Here is a 19,482-nt window from a genome sequence, read left to right on the forward strand (position 1 = left end):
ATCTGAATGAATCAACTGAATGTAAACAGGAATGGAGTAAATGCATTTGCTGAGAGAAGTAATACATAATATACTGTATATACAGAAATGGATTTGTGAAAGGAACACGCTGACTTATTGGGAATTTAGCTTATTCACCGTAACCCCCAGAGTTAGACAAGTCGATACATATCTTTCCCATCTCCATGCGTGCTGTAATGCTGTCTAACAGCTCCAGCGGCATCAGGCCAGCACAGAACATGCAGGTGAATGGTTCCAGCAATCCTACTGCTCCGAATAAGTGACAAAATAATGCCAACATGTTCCTATTTACATGTTGTGATTTATAGAGTCACAGCGTGTACAAAAAACGTCCTTGTCTCATGTTATGTTGTTTTTTGTACACGCTGTGACTCTACAAATCACAACATGTAAATAGGAACATGTTGGCGTTATTTTGTCACTTTTGTCACAATTCAGAGCAGTAGGCTAGTTGGAACCAGTTACCTGCAGGATCTGTGCTGGGCTATGCTAATGCTGGAACCGTCAGGCACCGTTACAGCACGCACGGAGATGAGAAGGGTATGTATCGACTTGTCTTACTCTGGGGGTTACGGTGAATAAGCTAAATTCCCAATAAGTCTGCGTGTTCCTTGAAATAGTAAGTAAAAGTATATAAAGGTAAAGTGACAATACAAAGGTAAAGTGCTCAGGAGTTCATAAGTCTTATGGCCTGTGAGATGAGTGTGGGACCGGATGCGGTACCATCTCCCGGCAGGCGGCAGTCAAAACAGTTTGTGGCTGGAGTGATTGGGATCCCTGCTAATCCTGATGGCGTTCTTCCTGCACCGCTGGGTGTAGAGGTTCTCCATGGATGGCAGACCCATCCTGGTGATGTGCTGAGCAGTTTTCACCCCCCTCTGTACGGTTGAGGTCGGTGCAACTGCCATACCCGGCGGTGATGCAGCCGGTCAGGATACTCTGAATGGTGCAGCCTAAATCATTAAGTGTAGCTACAAAAGAGATAAGCAATGCATCCCCTCAATTAAGATATCATACATTTTCTATAAAGAAAAATCTAAGCCCCTTCATCTGAATATAACAAGTGGAAATAAATAGAGAGGGAAATAAATAAATTATTATGAAATAATGGTCCCCTGAAATAAATAAATGTTTATTGTGTACTTATGAAATGAAAGTCCCCTGAAATAAATAAAAGTAAAACCTATTTATTTATTTCTTAATATATATTGCCTCATTTATATACATATACGTATATATATATTATATATATATATAGACATTTATATTTACATGTATTTATATATTTATTGCCTCATTTAATCATTTCAGAATTTATTTCATAGGCATATTTATTCATGTATGTATTTTTTCATTTATTTAATATTGAATGAAATGGCATTCCATATTGATGTGAGTAACATTTTTCTTTATGTTTTGAACCTTTTGTGGTCTCAATACTATTGTATGTGTGTATTATGTATACAGGTGACGCTGTGCTCCAACACAGTCAAAAGCTACAGTCTGGCGCTGGTCGTGGATGTTCAGGGTGTCGGGAAGAAAATCATAACTCTGCCTATCATAGCCAGGTCAGACACATTTACCGACGTGAACATACACACACACTCTTTGATGTGCACACATATGCAAACATACTCACAAGATGCCATAAAACAGCAGAGGTTGCTTTTTACAAACTCTCCTACCACCATTTCTCTTAAAGTAAAGTTAACCTCTTCCGTGCTTCTGGCTGTCGCTGATGCTTTGACAAACTGTAAATCCGGTCCATTGAACTTCCAAACAGGTGTCGACAAATCGGTGGAGTATGTGTTAAATATTCAGAGCCTACTTTGCATAATAATACATTTGAATGTCACCTGCACCATCACTCAGAATAGGGCAGTGGTAATCTGACTTCCTCGCGGCAATCACCGTCATTGTAAATTCATGAATAAGTTCTAATTAATACACTGCAGTACTGGCATGATTTAATGCCAATTACTGTTGTGATTCATAAATAAGCCTCAAATATTTTCTTCTCCTCTCCTCTCTGTCTATTTATCTTTGTTAATAGGTGTGTTGTTCCAGATATTGTGGTGGAGACTGCAGTGTTGGACTTTCAAAGGTGTTTCCTAAATCACCGCTATGAACAGCAAGTGCAGCTGACCAACACCAGCCCTCTACCTGCATGCTACGGCATGCTGGACCAGGTATTATATATTATATACTGTATGGCAGTGGTGGCAGTGTACTCATAGAATAGTGAAATGAACAAGCACAAAACTGTCAAGGATTGCATGCATTTTTAAAGGTCCCATATAATGCTAATTTTTCTGGACCATTCTTGTATTTGGGATTTTACTAGAACATGTCTACATGCTTCAGTGTTAAAAAAAAACACATTATTTTTCTAATACTGTCTATCTGTATTCACCCTCTGTCTGAAACGCTCTGTTTTAGCCAGGCCCCCAGGAAGTGTGCCTTCTTTGAAGCAAATTGCGCTTTTAATTTCCAAGTTAGTGTGTTATTTATCAATGGAGACCGTTTTCAACACTTTTCATCCATTCCTTCCAGTTGCAGTGTTTGCTGGTGCTAGGCTAACGCAAGTCAACGGTATATGCTAGCCTGCCACTAAAAACAGTCTTACCCACTCCACAGTACACCTGAGGCAAGTAAATTATAACGCCAGACTATCGATGTACTGTAAATGTCTGTGTTGATAGAATAATGTTAGAAATAAAACTACCCTTGCATTGCATTGCAATAGTTATACTTTGTTCCCTGTAGTTGGTAGTAGGCTACGGCAGCGTGGACTGATATTACCTAGGCTACCGAGGAAGCCGGTTTTCATGACAATGACGCAAGTTTATTTAACTGCCAGGCTATAACACACATAACGTTACCAGTACATGAAAGCACACGGGCTAGCAATTTGCATGTAAACTTTCCGAGCTTACATGACTTTTCTGTCAGCAATTACCTAAAGTTAGAGGTTAGCCCAGCCGGGTATCTACCAAGAGTGTAGCTATACCGTTAGCTAATGTTGTCACTCTTCACAATGCATTGAACCGTAACGTTATCTCCACTAACGTTGTCGGTCTCAATCTATCAGTAGCAGCTAGGCTAACGTTATGAAAGGCTCATTCGTTGTCAGTGACTTGTGGACCTTTAGCTTGCGGGGTCGTCTGGTCTAAAATGATCACTACACATTCGCCACTTGAGTTGAGTCTCCAGCGGTGTCTTGATGTCCAAGCCAGCAGCAAGAAGCCACAGTTGGTTCCTTTCTGGATCTTGCAATGGAAATTTGTAGAAATGTGTTCATCTGTTTTATTTTTATAATTTGTAAATGGAACACTGAATCACCATGTTGCCTAGTCCTTAGTTTCCAATCCAATGCTTCAATACCAATGTACTAGACTACTACTAGGTGTCCCGACTGTAGTGTGCTTCTCTGTTTACTATTCGGCGCAGTACTACTAACCGGAGCAAAGTAAAATTCCGCTGCTGCTGAGAAATGAGTCCCTCAAAATGTAATGCGATCATTGAGATGCAAGGCTAGTTTTATTTCTAACATTATTCTGTCAAAACAGACATTTACATCAATAGTCTGGCGTTATAATTTACCAGCGAACTGGAAGGACTGAATGAAAAGTGTTAAAAAACGGTCTCCACTGATACACTGGCTAACTTGGAAATGAGGTCCTATGTCCAAAATTCTGAACCACCCCTTTAACGAGTACTCAAAGTGCTTTACACACTACAGCACCATTCACACACACATTCATACACTGGTGGCTGAGGCTTCTATGCCTGCCACCTGCTCAGCTGACATACCGATGGTACACACACCGATTGTGTAGCATTGGGAGCAATTCAGCGTTCAGTGTCTTGCCCAAGGACACTTCGACATTACTCATAAAAAACAGAAACTCAGCCTGGCTGTGTCCAAAGGTAACAAAGTCTGCTTACCAGCCCCCCTAAAGATAACTAATTAACAAGTTATATCTGTATGTTTATTCTACTAAAGACACAGTAACCTTCAACGATATCAACTTGATTTGACTTACCTTAGCTTTTGCCGAACTTTGAAATGGATTTTAGCTTGGAACGAAGTCTGTGGATTTTGACCCCCATCGCTTACATTAAAAGCACATTAGGAAAGGGATCTTCTAATTGGGAGTATGAACAGGAGGAATAATTACAGCAAGAAAAATCTGCCTTAATGTGCATATATGCACTATTTTTGTGAAATTGTGAACATATCCATTAATCCTTAGAAAAAAAGTATAAAAACAAGTTGTGTTTTTACATAGGATTATATGCCAGACTATTTCTTGACTGGGAGCAGTGACTTTCTGAATGTTAAGCTAAGCTAACCGTCTCCTTGCTCCAGCATCATATTTACCGTACACAGTGTTGTGCCTGAACGCGTTCATTGAACGATAGTTCATGAAATCGTTCATATTTTGGGCGAACGTGAACTGAACGTACTGTATTACTGCCTGATGAACGTTACTGTGAACTCGGCTCGCTCTCAGTGTTTACTTCGTTCAATAGGGTGCCAGATTTCTATAGAGCCTTCCAGGCAAAAACCCGGCTAAAACATACCGTAAACAGGCCTTAATATGTAGCGGAAAAAACACCCAATCTGGCAACACCAGCCACTAGTGTCGCACCGCCGCATGCGTCATCAAAACATGCAAAAAATCATACATTTCTGTGCAAACTTTGCCCGCCGGCTTTCAAAAAGAAAATCCGCACTTCAGTCAGAGCCACAGCAAACCTGAAATGGCCCATTGAACTGATTGGATATGAAGATGAAATCTGACGCATAGTTTCAGTGTTAAAACAATAAATAATTGCCGTCTGTGGTTCTATGTGGGCTGTGGCAATAATTTTGAAAAATAATAGCTTGCAGCAACATATGGAAAAAAAGAACTATGAACTAGTTCATTTTTGGAACTGTGAACTTAGTTCAAAATCAAGTATGAACTATGAACTGAACTAGTTCATTTTAAAATTTGTGAACTGAACTTTGAACTAGTTCATGTAGAAAGTGAACTTTCCCAACACTGACCGTACAGACATGAGAGTGGTATCAAGCTTCTCATCCAACTCTCCACAAGGAAGCCAATAAAAGTATTTCCCAAAATGTTGAATTATTGCTTTAATGAATCCAATAGAATGACAATATCACTGTATTAAGACTCTGACCATTGTGAAGACAAAATATAATAAAGATTGTTTTTGGAATCAAAATAATCATGTCCTGACTTGCAGTAATAGCTCCATGAAACTGTACTGGTACAAATGGCCAACATTGAAATCACTGTCTGTCAGCTGTCCACTCCTGCCGTGACAAGGGCAGGGAAAATAAATTTCTTTCAAAACTATCTATCTTTTTGTACAATAGATGTTTGATCTGTATGTTTGCTTAAAAATAGTCATTTCTGTCTGTGTCACCTTTTTCAGGAATATGAGGAGAGTCTGCCACTGCTTTTTGGCAGTGTAACCCCCAGAGGATTGATTCGTCCTCACAGTTCAGAAGAGCTTCCTGTGTTTCTGCTGGCTAAGGCTGTTGGAAGGCAACAGCGCACTCTACGCATTGCTGTGTTTGGCAGCTTCCAGCCACCCCTGGTCTGTGTGTGTGTGTGTGTGTGTGTGTGTGTGTGTGTGTGTGTGTGTGTGTGAGTGCGTGCGTGCGTGTGTGCGTGCGTGCGTGCGTGCGTGTGCTTCTGAGTGTTACTGGTTGAATACTGTGCATGAGGGAGTAATTTTGAGTATTTTGTCTGAATACAGGCATATACACATACAGGTGTCTTTCTCTAAATTACTAATTAAAATGTGTTCTCTAATCTGCTTTTTTTTGTTCCAGGAGGTGGTCTTGTCATGTATTGGGCAGGGACCAATAGTTCATGTTGAGAGCCCACAGCTGGACTTTGGCACAATCCCGGTTCTGACGGACATAACTAGAACCCTGCACCTGTCAAACCAGTCACCTATTCCAGCCCGCTTTACTGCTTGCATGGTACAAACACACCAACACAGACACACCCCTGACCCTAACGCTATTAGATAGGTATGCACATGCTAAATAAAGATAAATGAATAAAACACGTATGATACATTCAAATTTACAAGCCCTGAGATCTAGTGGTAAGATGTTACAAGGAGCATACAGAAATGAAATGCTTTTCGTAGTGGATTTAATACATATTTGTTGAGCCATCTGCCCATTAAGTGGCTAGATTTCTTGAGCAAACCTTCCGTCTTTCTTCCCCTGCTCTTGTGAACAATTAACATCATTATATACAGTATTTAATTAATGAGTAAATAGCTCTAATGCTTTGTTAGCTCTTGAAATAATTAGTTGCCAGCTCAATTGTTGTCCTACCCCAGGAGAATAAGTGATTTTCCTTTAGAGTGCGCTCTCCTTCATGAACCAGTCAGACGCTGACATTTTGTCAATTCAGGATGACATGACTGGAATAGGTTTGCTTGATCTGGGACGCTGATTGAACAATGCTCAACTTGGAATCTCTTGCTGTTTCTGGTGTTTATAGCATTTTATACACTAAATAATTATTTAATCTACAAAACAATACAATGTAAACTGTTTTCATCTCTTACACTTTTTTCGGAATATAGAGGGAGCACGGACCTACATCACAAAGACTCTTAAGATTGAATAATAATCTTCCACTCATTTTTATTTATCATACTTATTAGTGTATATGTAACTTTACCTTATCCTGAGATCTACAGTTGATCATATCCAGTGTGGTCCTTCAAGTATTTATTTTCTTTCTGAAAGCACTTCTCTTATCACTGGAAATCCACTGGGAACAAACTTGTGACTGGAGCTATGACTCAATACTTCCTTAACTGGCATAGAAACAACCGTGCATGCACACTAATTCAAACACACACAGGCAACCCCAGTGTAACTGCAATTGTGTGACCCTGTCCTCTCCTCTAAGGCAGTGTTGAGGATAGGAGTTTCCCCCTGCACTCTCAAGCATCAATCGATGCAGATTCTCCTTGAATTACATTACATCTCGCTCAATAGGCTGGGAGGGGGGCCACACAAATAGACCCGATGAGTGATGATTGCGGGGATATTGTGGAAGGTATCCACCCTTGCTTGTCATCTAAGTGACCATCTGTGAAAATTGAACCACAACTGCATCCCTAATAAAACCTAGGATTGGATTGATTATTTTATACAGTGTCAAAGATATCTAGACAACCAGACTGTGTAATGTGAAAAATAATGTCCAGTGTTTCCCCTAGGTTGTCTGCATTAGCCTGGCAGATGGGATACCACCGCTCCAAATTCCGTTCTCAACTTAACACTTTGAAGTTTCTTAAATATGTATCAGTTATTTTTCGAAATCCATATGAACAGCGCTTCACATCAGCATACATATGTACACAGATTATTTTTTAGTCTATTTCTTTTTGTTGTCAGAATATGACAGACCTGCCAACCTTGAAGAAATTTTATGAGTACAACCCAACACAATGTTTTGGCTCATCACTACCTTCTAGATTACAATAAATTATTATTACTGTGTAGATGAGTGGATGAATGGCTGTACGTGTAGTGAAACTACTATACAAATGTTTTCTTATATCCTGTCCAACATTTTGTGCCCATATATTTGTTAGTCTAACCAACAGGAGGCAGAGTGAGCTAATAAATAAAAAAAAAAAGTACTTCTGTGTTAAAGATGAGAGTTAGACCAGGTTAACACATAGCCTTCTTCTGATTACTGAAGGGAAATTAAGTAGTCTAAGTAATGATTTACTCATAAAGCAACTTTAAATAGGCCTAAAGCAACTACTAAAAAAGCACAAGATTGAAGCCTGACAGAAACACAATTATAGGCTAATAAATAACATGGGTCAGATATTTACAGATATGCTTTTAAAAATTTGACATGGGTGACATTGCATTATGTCAGTTGCCATCACATAAATAGCCTAACTGTTACCTTTATCTTACGTTAATCAGCACCTGGCCTTTCTAAAACCTTTTAGTTTTCTAGCCATTCCACCACTTTTCTAACTGCCCCCAACTAATGGGAAGGATGGCAGGTGTGATAGGCTAGCGCTAGCCTATTGACACCAGTGTTGGGCAAGTTAATTCCAAAATGTAATACATTATTGATTACTAGTTACGGTCATTTGAGCGTAATTAGTTATATTACAATATTACTGTCGCTGAATTGTAATGCTTACACTACTTCTGCCTTACTTTCACCAAAATAAAAGCGGAAGTATTCTTGGCAGGTAGCTTATGAATTTCACCACGGGGTCAACAAAGTCTCATCTTTATCCACTTTAATACATCAGAATTTATTCATATTATTTTGCATTATTAATCTGATGCTGCAAAGTAACTAAAGCTATAAAATAAATACTTACGTAAAACGTTCAATAGCCTACTTGACTCTGAATTGTGGTGGACTAGAAGTAGCCTAATAAGTAGGATTAAATAAAAAATACCCAAATAAAATTGAATCGAAGTAGCCGACGGTAGGCTATAGTTACTTTCCACCGCTGATAAAATGTAATATTACGTGTAGCAAGACTTAACATTAATTCCCGACATGTTATCTGTAAGTTGCTCGGTCACATTGCTGTCGTCAATGACAGGGCACAGATGTTGTTACCGTCTCTGGTTCTGGCTCTGACCACGGAACAGTGACAGGACAGCTCGCTTCCACGCAGCGTAAAAAACTTACTCCCATCACTGATGGACACTATGAATGTTTTTTTCTTATCATCCATTTATTTTTAATATCATTATGTTTCGGGGGGTGGGGAGTATTTGTTTATGGGACTGTGTTCGTTACCTGTTGCCCCTTGGTGACTGATGTCGATGTCTATCTTGCACACGGTGCAGAACACGTGAGGAGGTTCTATATACTGTCTATGAGAGGTAGCCTGGACATGTGGAGGAAAGGCTGTCTCTCCCATTAAGAAATCGTTCCAAACCTTTTTTTTGAGGCGGTTCAGCCATGGCATCCAAGCCTACAGTTATCCGGACAGCCTGGCTGGCTGAGGCACTGAATTGAATTAAACGCGCGAAGCATTTGGCTAGGAGGGGCAGGTGGGCGGAGGGTTAAAATGCAGCGCTTTGATTGGCTGAAAGCTTTTCACTCAGCGGCAGAATCAACGTCATAGATGTAGACTGCATAGAAACTGAAACCGGAGAAATGCAAGATGCAACAAAATGCGTACCTAGAGAGCAGCAAATCGTACAAGCCTACTTAAGGGTCAAAATGCGTGCTGAGTACGAAAAATGCGTACATGTTGGTAGGTCTGATATGAACAGAGATACAAAAATAGCAGTAGAAATAGAAACTGCATGACAGTACATATACTGTATACTAGCCTGGTCCTACCAGACTCTGGTCCATTTCATTTGTACAGAGAGTCTGGCCACTCTCCATTGACAACTGTTAACTTCCTTGAAGGCGGGTAATCTGTTGAAGTTTAAAACTATTGGATCTGCCCAGAGCCACTCTGGATCTGGCATAACCAATCGCTAACGTTTAGTTGTGACATATGTCATGCGCATGTGCAACAAGAGGGGAGACCGACAACTATCGGGCTTATATTTAGCATTAGCATCGCTAGCGTTAGCCTTAGCCAACTCCATCACTAACGGAGCGAGCTGGAAAATCTAACTTTTCCTGAACCCCGTGGGGAGGAGGGCCACAACATCATGGCCACCAACACAACTCAGCAAATATTGTTCTTGCTCTGGCTTTAACTTGTGGATATTCAGCAGTGTTGCTGCCACAATGGACCGAATGGCTTCGCTCGCATCTTTCTAGCGCAAATCCTCAATGTCATCGTTCTCAGCCACTCCCTCTGTTCGCTGATTGGACCGCCAAATATTTGGCCGGAGAAAACCCAAGACTATACCACAAACCCAGACGGAGTAGTGAAGGAAAATGAAAATTGAGCGGAAATACGTAGGAAGGCGGAGCCAGACTACATATAAACATGATGTGGACAATAATTACCCTGTATGACCATTTTCTGCACTCTATGTAAAAAAGGGATTGGTCTAAAATTCAGACGCTATTTTAGTTGTTTTAATCTCATTTATTTATTATTTTTTTGGCAAGCAGAAACAGAAGCCAAGTCAGATTTAAGTTTGGTGCTAGATTTATGCGGGTTCATGTGCTCTTGATAGCTCTACAGCATACAGCACCGATTTGGATTCTAAGCCCTTCTGACTTGTGCTGCATTCAAAAGCAATCAATGCTAATCAAGTTGTGGGATGCAGCAGGTTTGATGTGATTATTGAAATTCCAGTCGTCTTGCTCCTTCCTCTGGAGAGTCAACCCCCTGCTCTTTCTCCTCTTCTGACGCTACCCACCCCCTTTACTCTGATCACCCTTGTATCGACCCACACCAAGTCAGCTTTCAGTGGCTCCTTTACCCGATCATACAAATGCTGAGAAAGTGATCTGTGACTCCTGAAGTCACTCTCTGGTCAAGTGTTGCCTGCTTGTGTGAGGCATCTTTCTTCAAATGTCTCTTTTTCTGCAGGACTTTTCTGCAAGGAAGTAGCTTTCAACAGAGACATCAAACTAAATCTTCAAATATAATTTGTACAATATTATTGTTAGTACAGTCTCTGCTTCAGTGATGCAACACAAATTGCAGTATTTGACAAAGAACATAAATTATTCCTAAGCTTCACTGCATCTTTAGGAAACCCATTCTCAAAATCCCAATTAAAAGTTTATGTTCCAGCCATTCATCAACAGAGTTGCTGCACAGAACATTGATTGTGATCCAGATGACTGCTTTATATATATATATATATATATATATATATATATATATATATATATATATATATATATATATATTATACTGTACAGTACAGTACAGTGAACACAGTGAAGGGCTTTGTTGAAGGACTGGAAATGAACATTAGATTTACAGCGCATCTGTTTTCTCATTGCATTGGACTTTATTCAAATCAATGCAATCAAACCATCCACAGAGCTGGGAAATAGAATAAATATTAAGTTTGTCTTGCCTGCAGTGTCTTTTTTATGCTCACTTCAAAGAGAGTGTAGATTTGAGACAAATAAGAGTTTCAAACTATCCATGTGTTTGTTGTGTACTTTAAAACGTTATCATAGGATACACTCATCTTAACTTACTCTATACAACTGTACATCAGTATATCATACTCTACCCATTATTATAATCATAGTAGGGAGATATTTGTTCTTACTTATCTCATGCACCTCAGAAATATTGATTATGCGGCTATATGATATACACATCTATCTTTACAGGTAGTCCATCTGTAGTATAGGCCTCAATTGCATGAAGGGAGATATTTTCAATCAACACATTTCCTTCATGTAACTAGCTGCTCTAACTATTACTATGCAACTCTACGGATGCAAAGGCGGACATCTTGTCCTAGCAAACACGTACAGCTCATCGGATTCAGACGGTAAAGGAACTCTTTTCCTTGTGTTTCTGTTTCCTCAGCGCTATGGAAAGTCCTTTGGGCGAGTTGAGCCCAATGAGGGGGAAGTGCCACCTGAGAGCCAGCTCGAGCTGAGAGTAGTGGCACACCTGGAGGACACGCTTTATTTCCAACCCATGCTGGAAATATCCATCCAGGACAGTCAAAAACACACTATCCCTCTGTCTGCCACAGGCACTGGCACCACAATCGTCAGTGACAAGCCTTTTGCTCCCAACCTTGACCTAGGCACATACTTCAGGTAGAATAAAAGTTGTCACACTCATTTGTCAAATTTGACTATAATATTGATATGATGATTTAGAACTGAAAATGTAGTAGTTAATAGACAACAGGCCTTAATTCCTCGCTGTCCTCGGTATGTTCTATTAGCCCTGGGTCATGCCAGTACCACTTCAAGCTGACCAACCGTGGGAAGCGAATGCAGCTCTTTCACTGGCGGACTGATGACTTCCTGCTCTCCACAAAGACTCGAAAGGGGGGAAACTTGTCCGGCCGAACCAACCTGCCCTCCATCTCAGCTCAAAGGAAGAAGGATATTCCGGGCCGTGGTGACATGGGGCTGACAAGATCTTCAGACTCATCAAAAACTCGAAAGGGGGAAAACGTATCTGACCGAACCGTCTTGCCATCCATCTCCGCTCCCAAGAAGAAGGATATTCCGGGATGTGGATCTTTGCTCTCCTCCAGCAGAGAGAAGCCGGTGTTCAGCCTCACACCTTCTCGTGTGGAGCTTTTGCCAGGCTGCTCCGTTGACATGGTGCTGACGGGATCTTCAGACTGCCCCAAGGTGAGACAGTTTGTTTGCAGGCCCCAAAGTGAATAAACTCAAGCTCTGAATTTTATTAAGCACTGTCAATGCAGTGTTGTAGTCAAGACCAACTAAACAGAGACCAAGTCATCATTAAGACCGGAGTGCATCGAGAACGAGACAAGACCAAGACTTTGAGGGGTTGAGACCAAGTCAAGACCAGACCAGTGCGAGTCCCACACAGCATTACACGATAAAATGTGGAAAATGCTAACCATAGGCACTCCTGAAAGATCCACATTCCCAATATAAAACACCCACAGAAAACAAATTAAGATTCTTCTTCATTCACAATTTGGCTGACATCCCCCAGACAGCCAGAGCTTCTTCTCTTGTCTACCACATTCACTTTCTTGGGAGTGCATGTTAAGGGGGGCGGGGAGAGGGGGTTAACAGTAACGAATTTCAAACTAGATATGAGTCAAGTTATGGGTTGCATTTGAAGCAGGACGTTTTACATCTAATCACAGTAATAAACACATAAATCAGACCATGCACAGGCAATTTAGTGATATCTCTGCAGTTGTGATAATGACCGGTCTTGAAATAAAATCCTGAGTCCTTTATTATCTGCGACTGAGACAAGACCGAGTAAAAATGTGGTTGATTCCGAGACAAGACCGAGATCTTCAAAAAGTACTACATCACTGAGTCAATGTGTGTGTCCATTATATTAGATGCATGTTGTAGTACATGTACAGTTCATACGTTCTTGTCTTCCCCAGGTTGTACGAGAGCGCCTGGTGTGCCGTGGCATTGTGGGTCGCCAGGGTTGTAATGAGCTCATCATGTCTGTAGATGTTACCTGTCGCTTTGTGCCTCCTATGCTCAGCATTTCCTCCAAGCAGCTGAAATTCTACACAGAGAAGGTTAGGCAAAAGTATATTTTTTATTTAAAACTTCACTCAAAAAAGATTCACTCAAGAGCCACAGCTACTGATTTCCAAGGTAGGTTATTGTCGTTCCACACATACTCCATGCACAAAGGCCATCAATCTACCCCCGGGTCTCAGTCATGGTAACCCAACAAATGTAAATAAACATGAACACTAAATCCAGATAACATAAATGCACACTGAAAACACTAACATAATATCATTAACACACTTAAACTAGGACAGAAACAGTTAAGAACATAGTCCCATGATCCTTTGCACTGCAGTGCAGAACAGTCAGCACAACGGCATCCTGCTGGCCGTTACACTATATTATATTAGTATTTAATTTTGTATTATATCTTGCAGAAACTTGTCCAAACAATGCTATCTATTTGTTTTGTAGACATGTCATAAGTCAGATGCCTTTTGGGGATGACATGGCAGGAATGTAAATAATTTAAAGCTTTGGTGCGTAACTTTTTTATATTAATGAAAAACAAAGCTAATTAAGACTATCTGCTCCACAAAATTTCTCAGAATGGCGATGTTTAGAAATGGGGTCGAGTGAAGATAACTCCATGATGTTTTTTTAATCCTCCGGGTCCTCCATGGCTACTAGCAACTGCGTGGAGGAGGGGTGGGGGTGGTGCGCGGTCGCGTGAGGCTTGTATCATATGGCGGTGCCGACAGTTTTGTTGACATTACTTAGAATTCCTCATGGGGGAGACAGAAACTACGCACTATAGCTTTGAAGGAATGTCTGAGAATTTGAGCACCTCTGTAAAGTTTGATCAGATCAAACATGTCTTTATATTATTATGTTGAGTAACTTATGTATGTCTTACAGGTCCCAGGAGAGAGTCTAAAGCCCCTATATGAGAAGCTCATCTTGGAGAATTTGTCATCTCTGCCTCTATCCATGGAGCTCTCTCTCGTGGAGCCGTTCTCTCTATGTGAGGCCTCGGGAGCCCATAGTCCAGCTACCACTATGGTACACATCTCTCCCTTTTAGTCGCTTTTAGTCCCGTTTAACGCTTCATTGTTATTTGTCTATTTGCTTTTCATTTCAAGTTCCAGGCAGAATAAACCTGCTGATTTTGGTCTTCTTCTTCTTCTTCTTCTTCTTCTTCTTCTTCTTCTTCTTCTTCTTCTTCTTCTTCTTCTCCTCTACCAACACAGTGTTTGTAAAAGTTTCTGAGGATATTATAAGAATTTGCTGTTTTGTACTTAATCTGTTGTTTTTTTACTTTTAAAACAACAACTCACCCAAGTTACCCTCGATTAAAGTTGTTGGCTAGTTTTATATATTAAAAGACATGCCAATCAATTTGAGAGGGATATCAGTTTCCTATGTAGAGTTTGATCTGTGGTAGTGGGGGTTTGGTAATATTTAGATCACAGATTATGACTTTAAAAATAAAAACACTGCTTTCATGCAGAAAATTAGGCAGATGGGAAAGTAAGTGTAAGAATCAGTGTATACAAAATGTGACCATATACTAAAGTCAGGCAAGTACCGATTTTAATATAGATTCTGTCGCATTCATGGGAAAAACCTCAGATTATTGGCCAGTGCCTTGCTCAAAGGCAGGCTCAACGAGAACACACAGACCCTAGAGGAAAGCTGTGCTCCAGCCAGCAACAATTGCTAATTTAGTATTTCAGCTCTTAAATCATTTTTCAGAATGAATGTTGTTTATTGCATAGCTGAGACTTTATTTGCATTGAGTGAATATCTCTGCAATCCAGCGTTATCCTTAGCACTGTGTTAAGTGTAGTGGGATAAGTGCTATCAAGAAAGTGACCATTATTTCGAGCACGCACAGTCGACATCAATCTTTATGACTTATGATCTGTACTGTTAGTGTTTAAAAGGGTCAGAAACTAAATTTAAGGCAGCAACAAGATAGTCATGGGCACCTTCTGAACAGATGATGTTTAAGGTACTAGTGGGTTCAGTGTTACTGTCCATCTTGTCTGTAGTCAGTGTTGTAGTCGAGTCACCAACTGTCAAGTCCGAGTCAAGTCTTGATACCCCACTGTTCAAGTCTGAGTCACCAAAGAAGAGAGTCAGAGTCAAAACACTATTACCTGAGTTAAAGTCTGAGTCGAGTCACGAGTCCAGAGAATAGTGACTTAAGTCGGACTTGAGTCCGATTCCAGGACTAGAGTATTCCATCACTGCCTATTACAAATAAAAGTAGTCAGAAACTTCATCTGACTTCCTATTTCATAAATGCTTGAGCCCGATTTCATAAATCCTCGAGTCTTAGTCCAAGCAGCACAGCCTCTTAGCTGTACCAGAGTTAGCTATAAGCTCATTTACATCCGTAGTCCTTGGTCAAGAAACAGGGAATACCATCTCTGTTGAGAAAAGATGATGATGTCCATGTTTCAATTTTATTACAGCTCTAACATTCTCTTCTTCTGAATTTTGAGAGTTGATTTAAATGTGGTTGTGATTGGAATCCACCATTAAAATGGTTTTCAAGCCCCTGGCAAGTTTCTGAATGAAGCTAAAGAGTAGCAGGATATTCTGATAAGGTTGCCCATGGCAGGATTACAATAAACGTTCCATTAAACTGTGTAAAGGTTTTTCAAAGGGTTGTGAATTTTATACATCGGATTAAAAGCGTATTGTAATGATTTCCCATCAAGCATGCAAGGCCAGATTTACAAAAAAATAAAAAAGGTTGTAGAACGCCTTGATTAGTTTACCTAAAAATCTGTAATCCAAATTTTTGCAAAGTCAGCATGATTCCTTCAATACCTGTATTTTATGTATTTTAACTACTGTATCTCTTTTCCAGTCCATGGTTGTAGGTGAGGGGAGGCAAGCAAAGTTGTGGGTATGCTTTAATCCAGTTTACTGTCAGGATCGGGTGTCACGAGTCATGGATGAGGTATCTGATGCATTTTGTTGTCTTAAATTATGCTTTGCTTTCTCATCTGGGGTTATATTGTGACCTTTTTAGTACACCATGGCTTAGCCAATATGGCAGTGGTTCCTAACATGAGTTTTAGGACCCGCATTGGGTTCGCAAGATAATTAAAGGGATAAAAAAAAGATATGCTATACAAATTATGTTAATATCTTCTGTCTAATTTAAAATAAGATAGAGATCATAACCTCCTCAGTGGCTTTCCCTGAGGTTTCTACCATTTCTTCCCTGCTAAAGTTTTTTTTCAAGGGTCAAACAACACACCGTGTCATATGCTGTACAGGTTGTAAATATGTGATTTGTAATATTAGGCTAAAATAAAATTGAACAAATGTATTTTATGTACAAATTTAAGGTACTTGTACTTTACTATTTCTGTAATACTTTAGTACTTAATAATATTAGTCCAAAAATAACATATTTAATTGGGAAAACACTGACGGAGACCATTTTACGGCACAATATGTACTTTTAAATACAGTAAGGTTTTAAATGCAGGATTTTTATATTTGTACTGGAATATTTTCACAGTTTGGTATTGCTACTTTAACAGAAGTAAATGATCTGAATACTTCTTCCACCACTGCACAAGCCAAAAAGATTGGGTACCACTGGCATTACATGAAAACAATCTGTTTACTTACTTCCACCATTGAAATGTTTTACCTGTAATATCAATTATTTTGGAGAAATACATTTCCTACCTTGACATTTTTTTTTCTTTAGTTACTTAAGGTACACTACCCAGGACACCCACAGCAAGAGATTGTGGAGCTGCACGCTGAGGTCCACTTCCCCAACCTCCACTTCTCCTCCACCTCAGTGGACTTTGGCTGTGTGCTCAACTGCTCAAGGACTCGTAGAGAAATCTTCATCACCAACTGCTCCCCTCTTCCCGTGTCCTACCACTGGGTTTTCCTGGATGACCAGAAACACTGTACCATCAGGTATATTTACACTGAGAAATATCCACAAAGTCATATCAGTTTATAACATTTGTATTTATGTTTATAGACACTGCACACCTGATACACTGTAAATGGTAGTAAGTAGTGTTCAGTGGCATTCTGTACAACTACATACATTATTAGTATAGCATACTAATACACTCCCCCCCTGGGTGCACAGTACATAGTGGACCATGGGTAAAAGTCTGCTCTGCATTTACACCTGAAAAGATACTATATGGTCACCATATGGACAAGTTACAAGAAACATTGCTAGGATGCGCTGGGATGCATCAACAGTAATGATCCGAGGGTCATCAGGGGTTTTGGGTCTTTCAAATTCCTATCCCCTCCCCCAGGTGACCCAGCCGGGGTTGAACAGGTCCCGGCTTGCATCCCAGTAGCACCAATCTACGGGCTTTCCCTCTTTATCCAAAGCCACCTGCGGCTTCAGTTATGTTGCGGATGGCCCCCCTCTTCGCAGTTCCAGTTCCTCCCAGCCCAGTCAGAGCTTTGCAAATTGAGCGCCCAGCATTGAACCCCCGGCATCCTACCTTGGCTCACAGAGGGCCCGTCAGCCTCGGCTCCTACACTGCTTCACCAGCTCTTGGTATTTGGGAAGCTTCCTTTCATGAACCTCCTCCATATGTTCTTCCCAGGATACTGTTAACTCCCACAAGATCACCTGCTTGGTTGAGTCTGAGAAGTCTGGGCGGAGTGTCATGTGTGATGTGATTAGGGAACCTTAGTTGTTTCTCAAGATCCACTCGCAACTGCCAGTCTGGGACTGCAGACAGTTGGCACAGTGTTGTCTGTAAAAGGGAATGAGCTCTCCAACTTTGAGAAAGGGGATGGTTTTCTTCCTGGGGTGGTGTTTACTGGACTCTGACTGTGATGACTGCTTCTGTAACTGCCTTAAGCACCTGGTCAAGGCGCGTCCATCGGCCAGGGCTTTGAATCGGCTGCCAAGGAGATGTTGTAGTGATCCTCTCCCAGTGCACAGGGCAGGCAGGTGTTTCACTCTTGCCCTATATGAGCAGGTTCGCCGGACTTGGTAGGGTGCTGACACATAGCCTACCTCCTCTACGCCTGTGCGCACCACTTCCTAGAGGAGATATTGTCGCTCCTTTCTTTTTGCTTTACTGATCTGGCAGCTCTGGAAGTATCCCAGACCTGATCGCCCTGTTGCCACCGTTCCAACAATGGACCTCTGCCATCTGCAACTCACTGGCAGTGCTCCACTTTCTGCCAGTGCGAATTTCAGTGCCAGCTGCAGCTACTTTGGGGTCCATAGAATTGGAGAGTTGGTTGTCAATTTGAGAAGGCTTTCTCAAATTGTTCTGAGAGGCCATTAAAGGGCAGCTGAAGCGTGTTAGTGGACCCATATAGAGCAGCACTGCTTTGGCTCCTTGGCAATCCAAGCCACTTTCACAGATAGCTACTGATCTTCATCTCCAGAGTAGGGCTGGGCAATATGGCCTAAGAAAAAAATCCCAGATTTTTTCACAAAACATCCGATTTAAGATTTAAATAGATTTTTTTTCCCTACTTAAAAATCAATCTGCAGATGACAAAGAAATTGTTCAAAACAAGTTTTAACTTTATTTTGTTTTGACTCATACACACACACACACCCACACGGGGCATGTATACCATTATGATTATTCATTTTCAATGAATAGGGAAATATAACATCAAAACAATACGCAAGATGAAGCTGTTTTCACACTGGTAATTCACTTCAAATCATTTTGACTTTAGTCACGCAACCTTGCCCCTATTTTCACCTGTTGCTGAGTAACGTACATTAACATCCCATGGTCTCTTGAATGTAGCACACCTGTAGCAAGCTCCTTCGTATTAACTAGCGGTAAAAACAAACGTCGAAGAGGAGCTCCATGCTACGGAGCGGCGATTGCTAGTTGTTTAAGCCGCTACAGACCTCCGTCACAGCTTGGTCGTATCAGCGGCATTTAGTAGATGTGTTGAGCCGCAACAGAGTTCCTCAACACCAGCTCTGGTGCTCCGCATGGTGCTCCGTCAGGTCAGGCTTTAGTTGGTGGTTGTTAAGAATTCTCTAAAAGACGTGTTCGTTCTGATTTCTGGAGGAGGAAGGAGAGGCTGGGGGAATTGAAAGTTAAGCAAAAAGTTTAATGAAACTGCATGAAAACGACAAGACAAAACACAATCAAACATAAAACATAAAACACTGCAGCTGACAGCGGACTGATCTCATGCTTCTCCTTGCGGAGTTACAGAAGAACAGTCATGCGACATGACAAACAATTACACTGGAAACAGCGGACTCCATCTGCTTCCCTTGCGGGTCACAAGGAATCACCTCAGTTTCTGAATTATATTCCTGTGG

The 19,482-nt window shown here is 40.8% G+C and overlaps 1 protein-coding gene across 1 annotated transcript in view; it reads left to right on the forward strand.

The window, feature by feature from the left end:
- Positions 1–19,482, forward strand: part of hydin (HYDIN axonemal central pair apparatus protein) — a 109,125-nt gene that overhangs the window by 25,671 nt on the left and 63,972 nt on the right. Inside the window, exons 15-24 of the mRNA XM_028584433.1 lie at positions 1,489–1,589; positions 2,075–2,210; positions 5,473–5,637; positions 5,876–6,028; positions 11,539–11,777; positions 11,909–12,326; positions 13,073–13,216; positions 14,073–14,216; positions 16,036–16,128; positions 16,894–17,114. Of these exons, the coding sequence (XP_028440234.1) occupies positions 1,489–1,589; positions 2,075–2,210; positions 5,473–5,637; positions 5,876–6,028; positions 11,539–11,777; positions 11,909–12,326; positions 13,073–13,216; positions 14,073–14,216; positions 16,036–16,128; positions 16,894–17,114 (1,814 nt within the window). The remainder of the gene's footprint in view (positions 1–1,488; positions 1,590–2,074; positions 2,211–5,472; positions 5,638–5,875; positions 6,029–11,538; positions 11,778–11,908; positions 12,327–13,072; positions 13,217–14,072; positions 14,217–16,035; positions 16,129–16,893; positions 17,115–19,482) is intronic.

The sequence above is a fragment of the Perca flavescens genome, chromosome 8 (genome assembly GCF_004354835.1).
Source record: "Perca flavescens isolate YP-PL-M2 chromosome 8, PFLA_1.0, whole genome shotgun sequence".
NCBI lineage: Eukaryota > Metazoa > Chordata > Actinopteri > Perciformes > Percidae > Perca > Perca flavescens.